The sequence below is a fragment of the Oryza sativa genome, chromosome 3 (assembly GCF_034140825.1).
Source record: "Oryza sativa Japonica Group chromosome 3, ASM3414082v1".
NCBI lineage: Eukaryota > Viridiplantae > Streptophyta > Magnoliopsida > Poales > Poaceae > Oryza > Oryza sativa.
In genome coordinates, this window is record NC_089037.1 from 16,025,214 (window position 1) to 16,042,210 (window position 16,997).

Here is a 16,997-nt window from a genome sequence, read left to right on the forward strand (position 1 = left end):
CCTAGTGCTCATTAGTCCAAGTCAAATTGATTAGCCTATCAAGTACATGACTGCTATCCTCTTAATATTATGTACAGAGATAATCGGAGCAGATTGTTGTTCCTTCATCAAATAAAAATGATTCATATCACTTGTTGGGAATTGGCAATGCAAAGAAATTTGGCCACTTGTGCCATGAGGTAAGATATGCAGTTATGTACAATATTCCATACATTTTCCAAAAAGAATATTGTCTATAAGTTCCATGATGTTTACATAGCAATCTATGAAGATTGAAAACCAAGGCCCAATAACTGAAGATGGTGGTGTTTTGATGATGAAGTCCCTGCCTGAACCCTGGTGTTTTTTGTGGACTCTGAATTTGGTCTTCTAGGAGCTGCTGATGCTGTACAAATCTGCTTTTTGGTTTAGTTTCTGGAGAGTGTAATCTAGCTTGTGCCTTTTAGTTGTTCTGTTGTCAGAATATAACAGAATGCTAAGCTTGGCAATCCCTGCACTCCAGCAGAATCCCCTCCTTTTCTTTTCATTAGATTCTTGCTCTATTACTTTATACTACTGTGAATCTGTTTATTTGATGTTCAAAAGGAAATGACATCAATTCTATCTTGAAGGGAGAACATTTGTATTCAGTCCAACCTAAGTGCAACACTCAATAGAAAGCACACATAATTTTGCTGGAGCAGTAAACTGCAAAAATAAAATGACACTGCACTCGAATCTTCACCACTTTCTCGCTCATCTTTACACGTACCTGAAATCATTTTGTTTTAGACAAAGCGTACCTGAAATCTAGAAGAAATATCATCTCGCGAAAGCAAGGGAAATCTAGTAGCAACGAACTTGTCCTTTACTTTTCTTCCACTGCTCAAGATCCCTTGCTGCGATACCCTTCCATTAGCCCCCTCGAGCTGTCTTCTCTTCTGAATTGTTCTTCAAGGAAGGTAGAAAAGAATGCATAGTTTAGTAGACTGTTGACCCACAGAACAAATTTCTGGCACCTTTTTCTCCATGGATAATCCTTTGCAGCCGCAACATGCTCTGCAATCTGGGTTTGATCAGAGTAGTAGTATATATTGCACTTGTCTTGGCATGTTAGGCTCTGAACAATCTTAGGTTTTGGGGCAACGAGTGCAAGAACTGAACCAGAAGGAGGAGATCGGAAGCCGGGCGCCATGGCACGGATGCTGCTGCACGGGGTGATCGACGCCAAGATCGTGGAAGCAGACCTGTCCGTGACGTCAGATGGGCAGCTCAGGCCGTCCCGGAAGGTACGCTTAACGCTTCCTCCCAGCTAACTAGTTTCTTCCTGTATCTGAAAGATGGAAAGTACTATATGTTCAGGTGTTGTTTCCATCTGAATGTTCAGTGAGAGTGTGAATGTTTTGAGTTGGGGTTCTGAATGACAATATAGACAGACATGTCCTGCTGTTCTTTTTTGTTTTTGCAGTGAGAAAGGAAAAGGGAAACATTATCTGAATTCTTAGTGCAGCTTATCTTAAGACTAATGAAGTCAATGGGTTGGACTCCGATTGACATAATATTTTGCTCAAGAGGAATAGCACATGTGGCAGGCTCTGCCAAAAGAATACAATTTCCTGTTCCTGACTGAGCTTAGGAATTTTAGATCCTTAGACTATATACAAAAGGTTTGCATATAGTTGTATTAAGAGAAGGTAACCAGAGAAGCACCTAAGGTGGTGTTGTTGTGTCATGCATGTATGACGTCACCCACCAAGGTTTAAATCCTAATACTTATAAATATTATGCATACATGGTTGCGTATTTAATAAGAACTTAATGAGACAAATGATTTGTTGTCGTCTCCATCTCTTTTAGTATGTGTTAGGAGATATATTTATCTGTGTGAGAGTGTGATGTGGACGTGTAGAACTACGAAAAAGAACACGGGTCTTAACGCTTGAGGGAACAAACACAGCCAAACTACAAGTTGGCCGGGAGGCTATTTTGCGTAGAGGGGGAGGAAATGGAAGAGGACCTATCTCGAACATTGCTTTTCAACATGTCTAAATTTTACACGAATTTGATAGAAAAACATTCAATTCCATTTAAAATAAAACGAACATTCAATTGCTGTATTCCTCTGTGTTTTTTTCGGCCTCTTGGCCTTGTACTTTTGACACACCATTAATAACATGGTTAAGCGTAAAAAAAAAGTTATATCCAATTCATGTTATTATTGTGACATAATTGCATGGATTATGCTGCTGTGCAATTGTATGAATTTCATGTTAGATGAACTTCTTAGCATTCTAGTATATCGTCAAATCTGTTTTTAGAAGTTTCCAACACAGTTTGTATTGCATTTAAGAGAAAAGAAAATGCATAAAGGAGATAAAAATCAATCCTCGACTGATTAGAATCATCCTCATAAATGCAATAATAATGTATATTGAATTTCTTATAAGTTACTTCCTCCGGTCATAAATATTTGACGTTTGAAACAATATTCGATCAAAATTTTAAAATTTCAGTAATTAATATTACATTAGAATAAGTTTAAAAATCCAATAAATTAATAGTATTACTTTTTAAGATTGTTTTTAAACTACGGCTGTGTTTAGTTCCTTCAAACTTCCAAAATTCCATCACATCAAATGTTTGGACACATGCATAGAGTATTAGATGTGGACAAATAAACCAATTGCATGTAAATTGCGAGACAAATTTTTTGAGTCTAATTACACCATGATTTGACAATGTGGTGCTATAGTAAACATTTGCTAATAAATGATTAATTAGGCTTAATAAATTTGTCTCGCAGTTTACATGCGGAATTTGTAATTTGTTTTATTATTAGTCTATATTTAGTTCTTCAAATGTGTGTCCGTATACTTAAAAAAAAATTGACTGTGGAATTAAACACGGCCTACGTATTTGAGAAAACATTGATGGTCAGAATTTTAAAAGCATGACTGAATTATATCCTGAATGTCAAATATTTTTTACCCGAGCGAACATAAACCACCGTGAGCTGCGATATGATTCTCATTAGTCATTACAGTTTGAAAATGCAATCTAATTAACCAAACTGAAAATTTAAACACTTCAACCAGACTCTGATGAAGAAGAAGGTCTTCTCATGGATCAAGAAGAAGCTGCCCTTCTGCAACAGCTGCCAGGTTTAAGCTTGATCACAAACTAACCCTAATACTATAAGGCCATCAAATTAAGGCCAGTGTTGTATTGTATCTTAATGATTATATTAACGCGGCGGCGGCGGCGGTGCAGACGCAGCAGGTGGAGAACGCCGTCGGCCTCGGCCCGCTGTCCGGCAAGCTGTATGCGACGGTGGACATCGACAAGGCCCGCGTCGCGCGGACGCGCACGGTGGAGCCGACGGGCACGCCGCGGTGGAAGGAGTCGTTCCACATCTACTGCGCGCACTACGCCGGCGACGTCATCTTCACCGTCAAGGCCGAGAACCCCGTCGGCGCCACGCTCATCGGCCGCGCCTACCTCCCCGTCGACGAGGGCCTCGCCGCCGGTGCGCCGGTGTCCGACCTGTGGCTCCCCATCTGCGGCGAGGGCCGCCGCCCGATCGACGGCGGGGACAAGATACGCGTCCAGCTCCGGTTCACCGGCGTCGCCGCCGACCCGGCGGCGCGCTGGGGCGCCGGCGTCGGGAGCGGCGCGTACCAGGGCGTGCCGCGCACCTTCTTCCCGCAGCGCCGCGGGTGCCGCGTCAGGCTGTACCAGGACGCGCACATCGCCGACGGCTTCGCGCCGCGCATCCAGCTCGCCGGGCGCAGGTGGTACGAGCCGCGGCGGTGCTGGGAGGACGTGTTCGACGCGATCAGCAGCGCCCGGAGGATGGTGTACGTCGCCGGGTGGTCCGTCAACACCGACGTCGTGCTGGTGCGGCGGCCGTCGTCGTCGTCGGAGACGCTCGGCGAGCTGCTCAAGAGGAAGGCCGAGCAGGGCGTGATGGTGCTGCTGCTGGTGTGGAACGACCGGACGTCGGTGGGTCTCGGCCCGATCCGCCGCGACGGGCTGATGGCGACGCACGACCAGGACACGGCGAGGTACTTCGAGGGCACCAAGGTCCACTGCGTCCTCTGCCCCCGGAACCCCGACCAGGGCCGGAGCTACGTGCAGGACGTCGAGACGGCCACCATGTTCACGCACCACCAGAAGACGGTGATCGTCGACGGCGGCGGCGGGAAGACGGCGCCGGGCCTCGTGAGCTTCCTCGGCGGCATCGACCTGTGCGACGGGAGGTACGACACGCAGGAGCACCCGCTGTTCCGGACGCTCGACACCACCCACCGCGGCGACTTCCACCAGCCCAACTTCCCCGGCGCGTCCATCGCCAAGGGCGGGCCGAGGGAGCCATGGCACGACATCCACTGCCGCGTCGAGGGCCCCGCGGCCTGGGACGTGCTCGACAACTTCGAGCAGCGGTGGCGCAAGCAGGCCGGCAGGGGCAAGGACAGCCTTCTGGTCACCCTCGACCGGAGCATGGCCGCGCGCGACGCCGACCAGGCCGACCCGGAGCACTGGAACGTGCAGGTGTTCCGCTCCATCGACGGCGGCGCGGCGGCGGGGTTCCCGGAGAGCCCCGACGAGGCCGCGGCGGCGGGGCTGGTGTCCGGCAAGGACCAGGTGATCGAGCGCAGCATCCAGGACGCGTACATCCACGCGATCCGGCGCGCCCGCGACTTCATCTACGTCGAGAACCAGTACTTCCTGGGGAGCTCGTACGCGTGGCGCGGCGGCAAGGGCGGCGTGGCGAGCGTGGAGGGGATCAACGCGCTGCACCTGGTCCCGAGGGAGCTCTCCCTCAAGATCGCGAGCAAGATCGCCGCCGGCGAGCGGTTCGCCGTGTACGTGGTGGTGCCGATGTGGCCGGAGGGCGTGCCGGAGAGCGACTCCGTGCAGGCCATCCTGGACTGGCAGCGGCGCACCATGGAGATGATGTACAGGGACGTGGACGCCGCCATCCAGGCCAAGGGGATCCGCGCCGACCCCACCGACTACCTCAACTTCTTCTGCCTCGGCAACCGCGAGCGCCTCCCCGTCCCCGGCGGGTACAGCTACGAGCCAACGGAGCGCCCCGACCCCGACACCGACTACATGAGGGCGCAGAACGCCCGCCGCTTCATGATCTACGTCCACGCCAAGACGATGATAGGTAATACGGGGTACTCCCTCCATTCTCCTTCCTTCGTTTCACAATGAATCTAGATAGACCGATTCATTAACATTAATATTGAAAATATTAAAATAACTTATATTGTGAAACAAAGGGAGTAAAATATAATTATTTTTAAAGTTTTACACGATCTTTGAGATAATAATTTGATAAAAATATTTGCAATAGTAAAATGTTTTAAATAAACAAAGTTGTATATTATGACAGTTCGTTTAACGATAAATATAGTAATATCAAATTCATATAATTAATCTTTTTTAATTTTTGTTATTAATATTTAAAATTTAAAATGTTTTACTTATTACTATTCTTAAAATGATGTTTATATTTTGCAACGGATGGAGTAATCAATTGACAATCTTAATCAATCTAAGAACATGTCGTCGTGATGCTCTGTTTCTGTTCGATCTATTTGTAGTGGACGACGAGTACATCATCGTGGGGTCGGCGAACATCAACCAGAGGTCGATGGACGGCGGGCGGGACACGGAGATCGCGATGGGCGCGTACCAGCCGAGCCACCTGGCGTCGGTGAACCGGCCGGCGAGGGGCCAGGTGCACGGCTTCCGCCTCGCGCTGTGGCACGAGCACCTGGGCAGGGCGGCTGCGGCGTCGGCCGCCGGCGAACTCCTCCGGCCGTCGAGCCTGGCGAGCGTGAGGCTCGTGAACCAGGCGGCGCGGCGCCACTGGGACGCGTTCGCGAGAGGCGACGGCGACGGCGCGCCGCCGACGGAAGACCTCCCGGGCCACCTGATGGCGTACCCGGTGCGCTGGACGGGCTGCGGCGGCAGCGACGGCAGCGACGGCAGCGACGGCAAGCTCGTCGCGGCGACGGAGACGTTCCCGGACACCAAGGCGAAGGTGCTGGGTGCCAAGTCTGACGTGCTCCCGCCCATCCTCACCACATGAGGATGAGGAAGTCCCCATGCGTCGTCATGCTGTGCTTGCTGAGTGCAGAAATGTTCGTTTACGTGCAATGCAAGGTGGTTGTGAACTTACAAGTGTACATGCTGTATCAGGCTCTAAACGTCAAACAAACGTGCATGTTTCGATTGTGATCAATTGCTCAAATTCTTCACTTGTAAATAAATACTCCCTCCATACCATAATGTTTTAAACTAACTAACATCAAACAGAAAAACGAGCAAGGCAATCATGCTTTGCGTGAATAAAAGTGAAATAGCTGTAAAAAAAATAAAAGTGAAATAATTTTTATTAACCAATTTTGTCGATTCCATCTAAAGGTTATATAGATTTATTATTATAGTATAAGGTTTCATCAAAATTTATCTATAACCATGCATGTTCAGAAAAATTTAGCAACATGTTCAAATACGACATAGATAAAATAAAAATGAATGGTGAATTGCAGTTTGGGCTCTCTTTTATTGGTGAAGTTTCACTTCATATCATCTTACCTAGTCTTTTCACTTTGAACTAGATAATTTTGTCTTTTTTACGTTATGGATGACAACCCCAACTATATGTACCGTAGCAACATATAACGAATTCCCCACACTATTGTTGCAGCAAACTAAAACATGTCGCTAATGTTGTAGCAAACTGATAGTTTTATCACTAAAGTTGCAGTTTTCTGAAATTTACTCTTTTTTAAATTCTAATAACACATAAGCACCACGTGGGATGAAGACCGGGTTAACACCGTCACGTCAGCGCCACTTCAGTAAAACCGTCCTCCAAAACCGCTGGAGGAGTCAAATTACACTGGTTGTAGTAGTTCGAGGAATCGTCCTATCCGGTTTTCTAGTTGAGGGGCACTTATTAGATTTGGCCTATCTTTCAAGGGAGTCAAAGTGAACTTTTTCCTTTTCCAAATACTCATGTTTGACCCAACATACCAATTCTCTCACCACCAATGTTTCTGTCTGCAACTCTGCATCGCACACTACCTCCATATGGTTGGTATTCATATGGTATTTGAACAACGCTTCCTATTCAATTCTATACTAGGACACTCCTCACTACATACAAAAAAAAAGAAGAAAAATGGAAACACCACATCAGATCAGTACAATGCTCTCCTCCCGCCGCCTCCATCGCCGAGGACCAGCATCAATGAGCTGAAGCAGATTCTTTTTTTTTAACGACTCGCACAAGACGGTGCAAAGTTCTATTGATAGAGCAGAAAAAAAATTATAAGATTACAACCCTTGAGGGTCGTAACCAGAAAAAAGAAAAAAATTATACCACCACCCACACATCGATAGCCACCAATAGACCGTACCAGGAGAAGGCTAGCACCGGACCGGCCGCTGCTAAGCGTGACCGACCACCGCTAGGCTAACAAAGAAACACGGCCGAGATCGCCCAAAACCCAACCCTTACAATCAACACAAAGCCCCGCTCTATCCAAGTCTTCAGGAGTTGAGGAGAGAGAGTGAGAGAGAAAAATGGAACTCCTCACCCCCTAGGCCCTCCGACGTGGCCAACTTGTAGAGACTAGGTCACCGCCACAAGAGGATGAAATCTAGAGTGAGTTTGCACCAATTGGTTGGGGGGTTTCGACTAGAGGATACCTAAACGACGTCTCCGAGGAGAGGAACGACGGAAAATACCGCCGCCGCCGTCCGTCAAGGTCTAAAAGGGAACCGAGACTGGGCTTTCACCTGGCATCCACACATAAGGGATAAGACGGCACGACAACGCCCTCAGGAGGGGAATGACGCTTCTAGCGTCATTGTTGCTGGCCCGGCCTAGGCTGGGCTGGGTTTTCACTCGCCGCTCACCACCTGTGAGTCCACGGCTAGCGCCCCAATGCTCCACCGCCGTCCATCCTCTACCGACATATGGGACCACTGCACCGGCACCCCTCCACCGGCCAGCCTTCGTGCATCGTAGACCGCACCGCACTCACTGGCAGCTCCTCCTCCTTGTACCGTGCCCGCCCCCGTCACCGCAGGCCGCGCCTCACCACGCCAGGCCAGCCTCGTCCACCGCCGGCCGCGCCTCCTCGCGCCAGGCCGGCCTCCCGCCGCCGGCCACGCCTCCACACACCACGCCAGCCTCCCGCCGCCAGCTGCGGCTCCTCGCGTCGTGCCGAGCTCCGCTGCCACCGCCTGTGCGTCTATGCGCCAAGCTAGCCTCCGAGCACTCCTCCTGCCGCTGCCGTGCCGGCTAACTGCGGTCGTCTGCCATGCCTCCCAGCTAGCCGCCCGTGGCCGTTCGTGCCTCCTCTCGCAATCGTCGTCGCTAAAGTATCTAGGCCATCGTTGTTAATTTTAGTAATTAATGACAAGCGCTAATTATGGACTAACCATTCTATTGAGCTATACATTTTAAGTTAGATTCAGATTATGTGTGCGCATGGATGACTACCAATGGATTAAAATTTGGTGGCGCAAAGCGAAGAGAAAAAAGACGGTAAACTAGTGTTTTAATTCTAAATTGATCGAGGTGTTGGGCGATTAAATTTGCTAATTTATTTTTAGCTTCGCCGTACTACTAAGAGGGGTAATGACATAGAAAAAGATGATTTAAATTGCCACATTAGATCATTTGCATTTAGAATCAAATTTCATTGCTATCTCTTGTTGTCACCGGTCTGGGTGACCAGGGCCGGTCTGACCGCTGCCCAAGTGCCGGTCTGACCGGCTGGTGTAGCCGGTTTGACCGCCGCCTCAAGTGTCAATCTGACCGGCCGGACTAGCCGGTCTGACCGCCGCCTCAGAGCCGGTCTGACCGGTAGGTGTTGGCCGGTTTGACCGGCCGATCATATGCCCTGGGTGGTGTGCTCTAGGGTGGCCGATCCAGAGCCGCCAGAGCCGAGGTCGGTCAGACCAAGCCGATGGCGGTCTGACCGAGCCAAGGCCGGTCTGACCGGCCGCCCCATGACTGTCTGACCGGCCGGGCCAATGGGGCCCAATGTCAGGCCTACAACGGCTTTTTAGCCGTTGTAGAGTAGCACAATCTGACTGGCCACACACCTCCGGTCAGACCGGCAGTACACCGAGTTGGGGGATTTCGCCCCCAATGTCTAGTTTTGGTGGGTGGGAGTATAAATACTCCCCCACCAGCAGCAAGGGGACTCTCTTTGCACCCACTTCAATTGCACCTCTCCCACACTCATTTGAGCTTAGTGTTCATCCACTTAGTGTGTTTGAGGATTGTCTAGCTAAGAGTCAAGTGCATTTGCTTTCATTTGTAGAGCTAGTGTGGCACTTGATCATCTCCGAGCCGGGTCATCGCTTGTTACTCTTGGAGGTTGCCGCCTCCTAGATGGCTCTTGGAGGAGTTGCCCGGTGACCTCTCCAAGAAGATTGTGAAGGAGGCCCGACGCCGGTTGTGAGTGGTTTGGAGTTCACCACCTTTTGAGTGAAGGAAGAACTACCCTGAGTGATCGAGGCTTGGGTAGTCCTCTCCGTGGGCTGGCTCCCGCCTTGCCTACTCCTTGACGAAGGGGGTGTGTGGTGACTTCGTGGTTGAGCGGTGGAGTTGGGCTCGCCTCAATGGGGAGTAGGAAACCGACGAGTTTCCGAACCTCAGTGAAAAATTCCTTGTCTCATTGTTTCTTTTATTTGTCGCATTTACATTTGTGCAATTTACATTCCTAGAGACATACTTGAGCTCATATCACCCTAGGATTGCTAAACTTGATTTAGGAGTGTGATTTACTTTCCTAGAGACATACATGAGCCACTATCACCCTAGGTTTATAAAATATAACTTAGTTGCTTAGTTAGACTTAAACCATCACCGAGCTTAGCAACTTAGGTTAGTTTTGATTAGGTGTCATTTAGTTTTTTATATCGCCTATTCACCCCCCCTCTAGTCGACATCTCGATCCTACAGTCGCTCGTTTCCAATCATCGACACTGTGTCCACACCTTCCCTGCCTCCACATGCTGCCTCAGTCACCGCCGCCGCCACCACAGGCGCTGTCGCGGCTGCCACAACCACCATTGCCGTCGCCAGCCGCCATAGACGCCGCTGTCACCGCCGCCGACAGCAACGCCTCCAGCCGCTCCTACTGACGGTTGTCGCCACCGTCGCCGCGGGCCTCGCACCACCATCGCTGCCACGACGGGCGCTCCTGCCACGAGCTCGCCCTGTTGCCGCTGCGAGCTCCGCCACCCCCGCCATGAGTTCGGTCGATTTGGCCATCGGGTGGCCAGATCCGCCTCCGGGTGGGGGCGGGGCGGATCCGCTTCCACCGCGGCTGGATCCGACGCGCCATTGACGTCCCCGCCACCGTCGAGCCGTGCCCCTACCATCGTCGTCGCCATCCCCGCCGCCGTCCTGGGATGCTCCCCTAGCCGCCCAAAACGATGCTAAGTCGGCGAGAAACGAGAAACGATGCTAAGTCAGGCGGCGGCGAGGCGGAGGAGGAAGATGGGGGGAAGGGATGGCCAAAGTTCGTCGCCTCCCATGCCGCCCCGTGTGGAGGGCGACGCGAGAGCAAGTTATTTCACCCACAGCTAAAGCGGATTCATGGTAGAACGTGATATGATTGTACTGCATGCTCAATTGTTCTGGTCCATAGAAAAAAATAGTAGCTATAGATTAATAAACATATTCTTAAGATTTCTATACAAATATATACTTATACTACTTATAACTACTCCCTCCGTCCGGTTATAAAACCAGCCTTGAAATCAACATCGGTAGCAAAACACGGAAGAAACGCCATAGGAGATCCAAACATGATGACGACACCGGGACACAATATTTGGTAATGGAGTTCAGCCGAGGCCTATATCTCCGGGGCATTGATTACGGGCGCTCCTCCCCGATCGAGCATATACAGCTTATCAGAGTTACAACGACTCACGGCCGGTCGCCGCCAACAGATGCTCCTTCTTGCTATGCTAAGTCGTCATGCGGTTACAACAGTCACGCCCCTCTATTAATGAGAGATCCTATGATAGAGTACAACTCATACTCTATTCCTAATACCTATTACAACTCTAAGTCCTAAACTGTAATCGATATTGTACACATATTCGACACAAACTCTAACAACCCGAGCACCACGTCTGGTCATCTCCAATCGATTACGGGTGCTCCTCTCCAATCCAGCATATACAGCTTATCAGAGTTACAACGACTCAACGCCGGTCGTTGTCGGTCGCCGCTCCTTCTTGCTATGCTAAGTTGCCATACGGTTACAACAGACACGCATACTTTATGAGAGATCTTACGATAGAGTCCGACTCATACTCTAGTCCTAATACCTATTATTACAACTCTAAGTTCTAAACTATAACCGACTTTATACACATATTGGATACAAACTCTAACACATCTCATTATGTAGCAACTTAGGATGGGATTAGACCCTGATGGCCCGTAATAACAAGGCTCCTGCAGCCTGCAGGAAGGGCCGGAAACGCCACGCCCACGCGACGGGGGATCCTAATGGGCGATCGACCCCCCGGAGACGGGGGGTAGCGATCGATCCCCTCCCCCCTCCCTCCCTCCACCCCTCCACTGGTTTCCTTTTTTGGCACCGCATTACTTTCCTATTTTAGAAAATTTATACACTTAAAGTTTATACACCTCAAGTTTACACATCTAAAGTTTAGAGACCAAAAGTTTATAAGTCAAAAGTTTATATATCCGATTCAAATTTGAATTTGAATTTAAATATTTTTTTATGTATAGTATTTCTATACATCTAAAGTTTATATACCTAAAGTTTATAAGTCAAAAGTTTACATACCCGATTCAAATTTGAATTTAAATTTTTTATATATAGTATTTCTATACATAATTTTTGCTATCGTTTTGTTTTTTTAAAAAAATTTGTGTGGTGTAATGTAATAGGAAGAGAAGAAGGGGAGGAGTGTATCGTATAAGGGAGGGGGCGGGTGGGTGATCGCTCGGCGGACGGGGGAGCGATCACCCGCCCGTTAGCATTCTCGCACGCGACGGTCAACGCGCTGCGCAGCGAGTGAGCATTCCCCTTCCCCGTCTCCGCATAATTTCCCCGCAATAATAATACTGATCCCCACCCCAGCACACACACCCGCACCAGCGACACCACCGGAAGAAAAAAGGAGGCGAAGAGAGCGAGACAGAGATAGGCAAGCAGGCAGGCCGCACGCGCGCGTGGGGGACGAAGCGGAGCAGTTGATCCAACACCCACCCAGCCAGCCAGCACCGCGTGCCGTGCCGCCGTGCGCGCGCCGTAGCTAGAGTGCGTGCTGTGTGGTGGTGGGGTGGGGGCGCCCGCCCGCGATCGGCGTGGCTGATTCGTACGGAGAGATCCGCACTCCGCATCGCCCCTACTCCAACTACCCGTCGCTCCGCTCGCTCGTCGCGCATCCGCATGCAGAAAGCTGCCTACCACCGCTGCACCCTGCACGTACGCTTCCCTCCCTCCCACACGCCTACTCCTCCCACTCCATGGCCATGCACGCCACCCACTACTACTTCGCAAGTCGCAACCCAAAAAAAAGCAGCAGGCAGCAGCAGCAACTCTCAGCCCTTCGCCATCCTGCCCGTGCAATCAAGTGAAAACGAACCCCATGCCCACGCGTGGGATGCCTGCCCTATCATGCTGTCAACGACGCCCGCTGGGCCCACCCGCCCGGAAAGAAAGAGAGCCCCGCGTCCCCCGTTCCAACCAACCAAAATCCTAAAACACCCTGAAAAACGAAACGAAATCAATCCCCCTCTCTCCATGGTGGCCCCTGCACCTTGCACACACTTTCTAGTTGTTGTTGTTGTACTACTGCTACAGGTATAGTACAACAGCATTCCATGTTACCACGGCTTCTCTTACTTCTTACTACTACATGTATGTATACCAGCCTAGGCCTACATGTATGTATACTACCAGCGTAAAGTCGAATCATTGAGATACAGGTATCATCACAACGCGTAAAAAGAGTTTAAAGTAGCGGGGGATCAAACACAAACACAAACACATGCAGTATTCATACATAGGAGTACAGTATACAGTAGCATATATGTATAGTACTAGTAGAAAGGCAGAAAAAGCGCGAGGGACGACGCCATCACGCACACTCTGCTAGCTACACACGCCACCATACAAACACACACAAGGAGCCCGAACTAACCTCGGGCGCGGCCCCGCCATCTCATCTCTCAACCTTTGGGGGTCAAAAAGCCATCGACGCATGCAGCACCAGGCCACCAGCACTGCACTTTGCATGGACTTCATTCATTCATTCCTCCTTCCTTCCTTTGCTTTGGATCACACCACAATGGAGGGGAGAAAAAAGATCTTTATAGCTTAGCCTCCCTGTTTTACTTATTGCGCCATCAACGCCATGAGAGCCTTTTTTTATGAGAGGGAGGAGGTGCCTACCAAGAGGCACTGCACTGAACTGACCCAGAAGAAAGATGTGACACCGGCTTGCTGCTAGGTAGTACTCTCCATCAGTGGATGGATGGATGAAGGTGCAGTGGTCGGTGATTCACTAGTAATATACTGCAATACTGAATCTTCATTGTAACCACTCAAATCATTGGACCCTTGTAAGCAAAGCACCATTGAGCTTTCACTCCAGTAGTCCTCAGAATCACCGAATGGAACTGACTGAGTTTCATTTCACCTTATTGCTGCTATAGTTTTAGCTCATTACTTGTATATATGGAGAGAGGGATAGGTATTGGGTTCAGGAACCAGAACAGAACCGTCATCGATCGAGGAGCTAGAGGGAAACAGCTCCCAGTGTCTTGACCTTGAGCTTTAGATACTTGAGATAGCATATCGCTTCATCAAGAACGGCTGTGGCATCTTTGGCAATGCCTCCAGGAACTATCTTTCTGAGTGCAGCAACAGTCTCTTGGATCCTCTCTCTTCTCCGCTTCCGATCATCGGGGCCATCATCACCTTCTGCTTCTTCACCTTCCCTCAGAGCAAACTGGTGATCGCTTTCCACTTCACCAATACAACACGACTGTGCGTCGTCGTCATGGCTGAGATGTTTCTGATCAACGGAGTGGTCAGGCCTTGCTGAGCTGGCTGTGTCAACCACAGATCTGTCGGTACCAGAGCTTAGTCTTCTTTTCTTTGCTGGTTGGGAAGCACCAGCGCTTGCTACCGACTCCACACTCATGGTGTCATTCTGCATTGGGTATTTCCTGACTCTGTTGTTGAGTTCTTGCACTTTCAAGCACCCTTCATCTGAGTCGGAACACAGGAGTGCATCAATCTCCTCAGTATTCTCATGCATACACTCAGTATTTTGTGCTCCAACATCAGTTACATTGGTCTCATTGCTACCTTGGAGCTCTGGAACTGTATCCAATGTCCCCTTGCTCAGGAGAGGACCTACAGTGAAGGTATTATTCACATTATGAAAGAAAACCAGAGGTCTCTTTCTCAGTGTCTCAGCTGTTGATAAGCCTACACTGGGTACCAATGTTGTGACAAATCTAGAAGAGAATGAAACAGGTCTGTCAGTAACTGATGCTGCAATAGACGGCATAGATGCAGCAACTCCAGAATAAATGTAGCCATCGCTGTTCAGATATGTTGGCAACGCCACTGAATTTGTGTTGTCGAGGCTAACATCGGGTGGGTGGAGATTGTTTGCAGAGCTCTCGGTCCATGGGGGATTAGACCAATGGCACCAGGGATTAACCTTCTCCCCCATCAAGAAACAACCAGCAAACAGGATCTTCTGAAATTGCAAAAAAAAAAAAAAACTGATTATTAATCTACCCATAATTGAAAACAGATAGGTACACATGATGATGAAAAAGAGATTCTTACCACCAGAAAATTGAGATGAACAGGAAATTCTCCTGCTTTACTTTTGCTTCAGAAAAACTTAGAGCAGCACAGGTTCTATTCAACAGCAAATGGAAGGGAGGGAGTCGAACTACGTCACGGGCTTAAGAAGATGGCGGAAGTACTCGGCCTGCAACAAGCATATCAAATCAATGTTAGAATTGTTCAGAGCAAAGAAAAGCAAGCCTTAAAAAGGTCACTTGTTTCTACATTACCTGGCAATCTTGGGATGGCTGGAAGCAAGCTATAACTCTCACAGCGATTCCATTCTCATGTTTAAACACGCGGAATCTCGTCTGAGCCACCGGTTGCCACACCATTAGTACTCCTGCCCGTTCTCCTTGAAAGAATTGCCAGGCAACCACAGAAACCCAAACAGCAATGCCAGCAACCAGATCTTCAATCCCAAACTTCAGAGACTAGAAGATCAGGATTGGAGTAGAGCAATAATGGAGGCAATTTACAGAATAACCCGGCAGTACAGGTTCAAGGAGATCCCTTTGCGGAAGATGTCTACCGAGAGAGCCAGCCACCGCATGCTGCCAGGGTACCCGTGCTAGTTTCAGCTCCTCAGACCCTCAACACTAGAATTACCTGCATTAAGAGGAAAATTTGGTTAGCTGAATAGTTTCTGTAAACATGCCATGCAGCAAACCTAATACAGGATGTTTATGTCAAACTCCTGCCTGGTAACATAAATCGATGCAGTCAAACATTTGGGCAAGAATGTAAGCACTACACTCAAATTCCAGCTCCCATTAGTTAAGTGAAATTGGTGGATAAGATTACAAGATATCTCTGAACCTCCTAACTTAACTAATAACATAGTAAATTCCTAAAACATTCCAGATTAAAAAAAAACTAACTAGGCCTAAATTTACAAAAGAAAACAGAAGAGGGAAAGATATGCTCGGCATTGTTAACGTGGGCACAACGTAAATCCTTATGCACAAGCATCCATCTAAATGAAAACCACCTCAAGCTCCAAAGTTTCCCCAAGATGTGATTTTGACAATGAAATCGGTATCAATGTAGCTACTTCACACACCATATTCGACCTGACTACAAGAAACCACAAATCTAGCTCCGGAAACCAGAAAAGGGAAGAAGCAGAGCCTCCAAAAGAGAAAAGGGAAGAAGCAAATTTGGTCGTTTGACCGGACTTCAGCATGCAAATATCCCCTGTATGAGCCAAGAAACAAAACTTCCCCAGTTTCTTTGTTTTGTTCTTTTTTTACCTAGCGAGGAACATCTTAAAATCTCCAAAAACACCAACCGATTTGACACCATCCGGACTCAACAACACAACAGTTATTACAGTATACACAGAATACATACCACTAACACTTACTACACAAACCTCTTTTATCCATGGGGAAGAAGACCGAAAGTATCCGAGCGGCTGAAGAACTCTACCCGCAGCGACAGACAACGCGAGACACGTCGATACAGAATCAGAACCAAACTAGCCCACGAATCTTTACGAGAAGAACATCACGGGGTCGATCGAGCAGAGCACCACATCCCCACCCAACCAAGAAAAACAAATCAAGCACTCACCAGATCGAGCAGGATGAGGAGGAGGAGGACGACGAATCGGCGATAGGAGCTGAGCACTCACACACCCGCCCGGGCCAAAGCCGAAGGAATTGAAGGGGAGGCCGACCGCGGCGCGTGCTGTTGCTCACGAGAGAGAGCCGCACGGCGAGACCGAGACGAGGACGAGAGAGAGAGAGAGAGAGAGAGACAGCGAGAGCGTGCGCCGCGGCGCGGCTTCTCTTATCGGCCCCCTCGGACGGAAATGCCCCTGCGGCGCCGCGTGCGCGTTCGTTCACGCCTTCCTCCGACTCATCACTCCCTCGACCTCTCGCTTTCACCTATAGCGTGGGGCCCACAGAAAGAGAGAGAGAGATAGAGGATAGGACTCGCCTTTTTACTCGCCATCTTTTTCTGATTTTTTCCCCTTCTCTCCTCCTCTTTTACTACTACTCCGTACCATACCTGTAGTGTCATCTTTTTCTTTTTCTTTTTTTTTTGATCGAGCCACTGGTTGGTGCCATGGTGTGTGTGCTGCGTGCATGCATGCACTGCATAGCACAA

General features: G+C 49.1%; 2 protein-coding genes across 2 annotated transcripts; one reads left to right on the forward strand and one right to left on the reverse strand.

Annotated features, from left to right (window-relative positions):
- The first annotated feature begins 1,061 nt into the window (after positions 1-1,061).
- LOC4333024 (phospholipase D alpha 1) lies at positions 1,062-6,235 on the forward strand. The gene is made up of 4 exons (XM_015773393.3): positions 1,062-1,268; positions 3,075-3,140; positions 3,250-5,152; positions 5,592-6,235. Exons 1-4 carry the CDS (start codon positions 1,173-1,175, stop codon positions 6,080-6,082), a joined length of 2,556 nt encoding a protein of 851 aa, XP_015628879.1. The 5' UTR covers positions 1,062-1,172; the 3' UTR covers positions 6,083-6,235.
- Positions 6,236-13,051: 6,816 nt separating this feature from the next.
- On the reverse strand, positions 13,052-16,742 carry LOC4333025 (transcription factor bHLH144). Its single transcript, XM_015776301.3, has 4 exons — positions 16,458-16,742; positions 15,113-15,491; positions 14,880-15,027; positions 13,052-14,787 (listed from the first exon to the last, which is right to left on the reverse strand). The coding sequence occupies exon 4, from the start codon at positions 14,758-14,760 to the stop codon at positions 13,813-13,815; it is 948 nt and encodes a 315-aa protein (XP_015631787.1). The 5' UTR covers positions 14,761-14,787; positions 14,880-15,027; positions 15,113-15,491; positions 16,458-16,742; the 3' UTR covers positions 13,052-13,812.
- Between the last annotated feature and the right edge of the window lie 255 nt (positions 16,743-16,997).

Coding starts and splice junctions, on each gene's coding strand:
- LOC4333025 (XM_015776301.3), bottom strand. CDS start 14,760: ATGGGGGAGAAGGTTAATCCCTGGTGCCATTGGTCTAATCCCCCATGG.
- LOC4333024 (XM_015773393.3), top strand. CDS start 1,173: ATGGCACGGATGCTGCTGCACGGGGTGATCGACGCCAAGATCGTGGAA. Junction 1,269..3,074: donor AGCTCAGGCCGTCCCGGAAG/GTACGCTTAACG, acceptor CACTTCAACCAG/ACTCTGATGAAGAAGAAGGT. Junction 3,141..3,249: donor CCTTCTGCAACAGCTGCCAG/GTTTAAGCTTGA, acceptor GCGGCGGTGCAG/ACGCAGCAGGTGGAGAACGC.